At 41.3% G+C, this 6,285-nt stretch overlaps 1 protein-coding gene across 5 annotated transcripts in view; it reads left to right on the top strand.

Moving 5' to 3' along the window:
- The first annotated feature begins 2,297 nt into the window (after positions 1-2,297).
- The window catches only part of LOC147114129 (septin-8-A-like), a 113,151-nt gene continuing 109,163 nt past the window's right edge, over positions 2,298-6,285 (top strand). For 2 of the 5 annotated variants that reach the window (XM_085995746.1, XM_085995744.1), the window contains exon 1: positions 4,440-4,747. In XM_085995746.1, the coding sequence (XP_085851872.1) occupies positions 4,718-4,747 (30 nt within the window). In that variant the 5' untranslated portion in view covers positions 4,440-4,717. Of the gene's footprint in view, positions 2,398-4,439; positions 4,748-6,285 lie in introns of those variants that run through there. The other 3 variants (XM_085995749.1, XM_085995748.1, XM_085995747.1) reach the window with 3 other exon arrangements.

Raw genomic sequence — 6,285 nt, 5'->3', positions numbered from 1 at the left:
TTTGTTTCAAGGTTAACATAAACTTGGCTCAAATTAAAATCCAGATACTCCTGGAGATGCATTCCAGTAATTGATTGGCTTTGTTCATAAAAGCCTTATATTGGCTAGGATATCTTCAGTGAAAATCTCTTCCACCTTTGCCTATTGACATCCATCCACTGTGTATACATGTTTCATATTTCCTGCACCACTCGTAACATTTCTCTCCAACTTATCTATTAAAGGATCTAACTGTTCTATAACACTGCTCATGCATGGATAAAACATTTGTTTTAATGTTGCACCAAATCCCGTTCACCCAACACTCCAGTGCTCGCTGACCTATATTGGCTCCCGGTTAAGCAACACCTTGATTTTAAAATTCTCATTCTTGTTTTCAAATCCTTCCATGACCTCGCCCCTCCCTATTTCTGTAATGTCCTCCAGCCCTACAACCCTCCGAGATTTCTGCGCTCCTCGAAATCTGACCTCTTGACCATCCCCGATTTTTATTGCTCCGCCATTGGCGGCCCTGCTTTCAGCTGCCTAGGCCCTAAGCTGTGGAATTCCCTCCCTAAACCTCTCCGCCTCTCTCTCCTCCTTTAAGATGCTCCTTAAAACCTACCTCTTTACCCAAGTCACCTATCCTAATAATATCTCGTGGCTGTGCCAAATTTTGTTTGTTAACGCTCCTGTGAAGTGCCTTGAGACATTTTACTACATTAAAGGCGCTATAATAAATGCAAGTTGTTGTTGTTCTTGTTTCTGCTACTGACAATTGATCTATTTTACACTTACCTGTTGCAATATGTATATCCTGGAATATTGCCTACAAAAAGGTATACTTCTATTTCTTCTCATTTTGTACATACACATCAATTTTATAAACTGGCCCACTAATCAGTGTGTCAGCTGTGGCTCAGTAGGTAGCACACTCGTTCTCTGAGTCAGAAGATTTTGGGTTCAAGCTCCACTCTTGACTTGCGCACATAAAGCTAGGCTGACACTCCAGTGCAGTACTGAGGGAGTGCTGCACTGTCTGAGGTGCCGTCTTTCGGATGAGATGTTGAACCGAGGCCCCGTCTGCTCTCTCAGGTGGACGTAAAAGATCCCATGGCACTATTTCGAAGAAGATCAGGGGAGTTATCCCCAGTGTCCTGACCAATATTTATCCCTCAATCAACATAACAAAAAGCAATTTATCTGGTCGTTATCACATTGCTGTTTGTGGGAGCTTGCTGTGTGCAAATTGGCTGCCGCGTTTCCCACATTACAACAGTGACTACACTTCAAAAAGTACTTCATTAGCTGTAAAGCGCTTTGAGACTTCCGGTGGTCGTGAAAGGCGCTATATAAATGTAAGTCTTTCTTTCACTAATGGCTGGCTTCCTGAATAGAGCTACTATTACCATTCTCATTTGCCATGTTATGGGAGGCTGGGAGTACTGAGGTATAACATTTTGGAGCTGGTATAATATATCCAGTATCTTTTCACTGTATTCAGTGGAATATCTGATGACTGTTTATGTTCTATTAAGGTAGGAAATGTCAATTGTACATTTTTCACATTCTACATCAACGTCAGCATCAACCGCTTCAAGGTCTGTTACAAAACAGATTAGATGCAGGTTAAAGCTCCCTTTGCTCTACTTCAACAGTATGCCTAACCCCAACTACAGTATAATGCATTTTATTGTACCAGTGGGGAATTAACCACATTAGCCATCCTTGTAGCTTCCCTGAAGAAAACTATTTAGTGCTAATTAAAGTTACGTTATGGAGAGTTCTGTAGTGTGGATTCACTCCAATTGGTCATCAGAGAGAATACTTTTTTTTTTCAATTCAATGCTAAAGTTGAAAAGATTTACATAGAATTTACAATATACCTTCAATGGATTCCAGCTAGATTCAAATGACCAGAAGCAACGCAAGGCTACCTGAACCTATATATTGTGCAAGAGCTCCAAAGTAGTCCAGCTCTTCACTAATATTAAATCTAAACAGCATTTGGATGCCACTGAACATAACTCTGGGTATGTGTGTAAGCTCACAGTTGCAAAGCCTTGCCTCGCCTCACTTGACCAGCAAATGATACAGATTTGGCTTTAACTCACCATCAACAGTTTCTAATCAGGTACTAATTTCAAGCCAGCATCTAAATTGGCTGTAAAGTGCTTTGAGACATCTGGTGGTCATGAAAGGCACTATATAAATGCAAGTCTTTCTTTCTTAAAGCATAACAGTATCAGAAAATATTCTTTGCATATATTTTATGTCAGTAGAAGGTTTAAAGAACAAATATGATTCATTGAAGATGAGAGAGGTAAAATAATGTGGCTGCATCAATATAACTTTCTGAGCAATACTTCACAACAGAAGATGGCAGCAGAATGCCTGGACCTGTGACAACAATTGAAGGTGTAGTATTCAAAAGGCATTGATGGAAGGTTACTTGGAATACTAACAGAATTGAACATGTTACGATGGGATACTAAAGAGATCCACAGTCTTATGAAATGATTGAAGTTACTAACACATTGATGAATGATTGAGTTGTATTTATCATTTCGAATACATGGCATGAAGGGGGAGGGGATGATATCTTATAATCACAGGGCCAGGATTAAGGATCTCAGTAGATGGGAAGAAGGTAACTTGGAAGTATGGAACAGATGGGGGTGGGAGAAAAGAATGGCTTGATCTTTCAAGAGTTCACCATTTTCAAAATTGTGTGTAATTGTAGTTATTTCTTAGGAGTAGCTGATGCTTCATCACATTACTTAAAGGAATCCTTCATCTCAGGTCTCCGCTATATAAAATGGTACTGTGGTGACACAACAGTATTGGTACAGTTCAGGTTCCTGTCTTTTGTATTTATCGATAAACCCTTATTTTATTGCATTATAATCTTTTTGTTTTCTTCCCTAGCTTCTATTGGTTTTAAAATCAAATGTATTACATTATAAATTAAAGACCTATTTGGGAAATGCAGTAAAACCTTCCCAATGTACTCAGGCCAGCAATAGCATGGATTGGATGGCAGAGTAAAACTCCCTGTTACAAATTTGGATCGGCTGTAGATACCTTCTCGGGTACAGTAATGTCAGTTGCTCTCCTAAGTGGTCTGACAATCATACTTTGTGGGAGTTGACTCCCACAGTCTTAGGGCTGTAAGACCAGTATTCCCTTGTGACCTGAAATGGATATTTGTGCCTTTTGTGCACGTACTTTTTCAATTTCTCTTAAAGCAGACTGAGCAAGTACTCAGTGAGATGAGGCCAGATATGAATCATTAAGCTGCTTTATTTCACAGTAAGGTAAACATCCAGAATAGCCGTTATGAATGGACTCACTTAATTCAATTCATAGAATGTATCTTTGCGTAATAACACAATATAGGGAAGAGGCTATGCTACCTCATATCAGTGGGCCATCTGACCTGAATTAAATGAGATAGCTTCTAACTATCCTTCACCATTTTAACCTCTTTACCTCAGCAAAATCCCTCACAGCTTTCCCTTCATTAAATCTGACAACTGTTGCAGCCTTCTTGTTTCATAAAGAGCCTCCCTGCCAGCCTGTGTCCCAGCCTTTCTTTGTCTCCCTCTCACAGACACGAATCAAACAATTTGCTAACACAATGGGTGTGAGTTTTTTTTTAATTACCCAGACAAGCTAATAAATTGCTTATTGTTTAATCTTTGGGGGAATGCTTTCATTTAGCATATTAACCACCTTTCGTTTAGGTGCCTTTTTAACTTGTGTTTAACATTTTGTTTAAAAATCCAACGTCAAAAGTTTTTTTTTTCAAATCGTTTCTGTGAAAAAATGGTCAAAAAAATCCTGAAACGTGACACTCCCCAAAATTTGCCTTAACTCTACTCTAAGAAGGCCACCCCTACTGCACCGAGGTGACATTTACATTTTCTACAGCAGCCGCTTTTCCCTTTTTGACTGAAAATAATACTTTCATGATAATTATAAGGCAATGTTGTATGATGCACTCATAACCAACTAGGACTCCTGTTGAGACTTTGGCTTTTTGTGAGATCCTTACATTATCAGAGAGATGAAACAAATGTTACCAATCTGGGTTGAGTTCAAACCCAGATCCAAGAGATGAAGGGATAGTGTGCTGCTATCTCACTGCAGTGCCTCGTCCTCCAATACCCTTCCAAACTTGATTTTATTTTGAATTCAATCCATTATTACAAAAATCTATATATAGTTATATGGGAAAAAAACTTCCGTGGCTCTTTCGCGTTCATGAAACAAAGTATAAACGTTGATATATTTCTACATGAATCCACTTGGACTTGCAAACTCCGAAAACCATTTCGTTACTCTGCACCCCACTGATTCTTCAAACATCTGAGATGGAAACTTCACCAATTAAACTACAAATCCCAGAGCCTCCTGCGGCTCTGGAAGAAACCATTTGATGAGGCGATGTTCTTGCAAATTCAGCGAGTGCAACAGTAAACATCGAGCGTTGCTATACTTGCAATCGACGATAATGAGTGTAATTCTAGCAAAGGCGTCAATGTGCTTTGTGCATATGGTCCATGTGGCGGTTCTAAAAGCAGTGTTTAGTCTGTGAGTTCCTCCTCCCCCTCTCTTGGAGAGTCTGTTGGGGGAGGGGGAGAGTGTCCATGTTGACCGAGCTGGTAAGGCGGCAGCCAGCGGAGACTCGGAGTGCTTGCGCGCATTCCTTGCTCATTCACTGCACCGAAACGCAATGGAGGCGACGGAAACAGAGCGGCGGCCTGTGAGTAACAAGGGATTTGTGATTTTACCAGGGTCTTGTTTGATTTTAATCTCTTTCTTCGGGCAGTTTTTTTTTGGTGGGGGGTTTGTTCAGTGTTGGGTGCTGGTCCCCTTGGCTTGTTGTGAAGCTGTCACTTAGCGGCCGCCCTTTGTTGTATCTCCTGGAACCGCGGATACATTGTAGTTGCGGTGGATACAATTTGTTACACCGCCTTGTTCATTCTTAAAAAGCGACATTTTTCCATTTTAAAGATTAATTCATCAGATTAAAAAAATAAACTCCTTGACACTCTGCCCTCTTTTCGCGCCCCTTTTTCTCCCAAATCTCCCCCCCCCCCCCCCCCGGGTGAATTTACTTCAAATTTGTCTCGCACACCAATGCATTCGGCATTACTCGAAGCTCGGTGAGTTTGTGCTATACAGCGAATTGAAGAAGGCTGCGTCTTCACATCTCAGCAGGTGTGCGCTTACAGTTGCCCTGGTTCCCGGTTGACAGCGGCTTGCTCTCATTCCAGAGGCTGATCTCTTCAATCTAATTCTTCGGCTTGTACTTCTGCAGTGACATTGAGTATTTTGTTTCGAGAAATGCTCAACATTTCTGCAGGTAGCTATTCTCGCATTTCAGCTGTAATTGAAATCTCCCTTTTTATCTATCATTTCTAGACATAATTCCATCTTCGGTGGCTCGACTTGTTCTGTGCTGTCGGGTCCATTGCTTGACTTTAAAACTTTCTCCAGTAAACGCAAATCGTTTTGTCGCACTTGCTTGCTGGAGGGATCCGTCGGAGGCTGAAGCTTGCGTCGGTATCAATCAAATGCACATAAGGACGGATGTAATCACCATTCGAAAATCGAGCGCAACCGCGCCTCCTAATTTTCCCTCCACTTATACCACAATTTAATTTACTGCTGTTGGTAATAAATAATTGTGATGGCGCACCTTTGACCTCAGTCCCAAAGCCCACTCTACTGCGTCTGAGACAGGCGTGATTTGTGAGCAATGAACAACGACGACTTGCATTTATATAGCGTCTTTCAAGGGGCTTCACAGGAGCGTTATCTAACAAAATGTGACACCCAGCCACATGAGCTATTAGGATAGATGACCAAAAGCTTGATCCAAGAGTTAGGTTTTAAGGAGCGTCTTAAAGAAGGAGAGAGAGGCGGAGAAGTTTAGGGAGGGAATTCCAGAGCTTCGGGCCTAGGCGGCTGAAGGCACGGCCACCAATGGTGCAGCGATTAAAGTCGAGCATCATGCCTATCCCTAAAGGATATGCTGGACTCTGATGTAGTTGGGACAGGTACCTTCTTCACTCCAATCCCTCATACTGAGGGATCAGTGTGAATGTAATGATCCCATAATAATGCCCAGCACTACCTAATCTAGATTGATCTCTCATTCCCATGGCATTAACCAAAATGAGGAGCTACAATTGTACTTTATAGAAATAGCACTAACTTTTTTTATAGAGTAATGGGTATCAATTAATATCTGGGATAACTCGGTCCTGCTCGCCCATCACCATTATTCTTGCTGTG

This window comes from Somniosus microcephalus, chromosome 8, assembly GCF_052327205.1.
Source record: "Somniosus microcephalus isolate GS21.2 chromosome 8, FLI_Smic_1.0, whole genome shotgun sequence".
NCBI classification, from domain to species: Eukaryota; Metazoa; Chordata; class Chondrichthyes; order Squaliformes; family Somniosidae; genus Somniosus; species Somniosus microcephalus.
The sequence above is the reverse complement of the archived record's forward strand: the minus strand, read 5'-3'. Positions and strand labels throughout refer to the sequence as shown.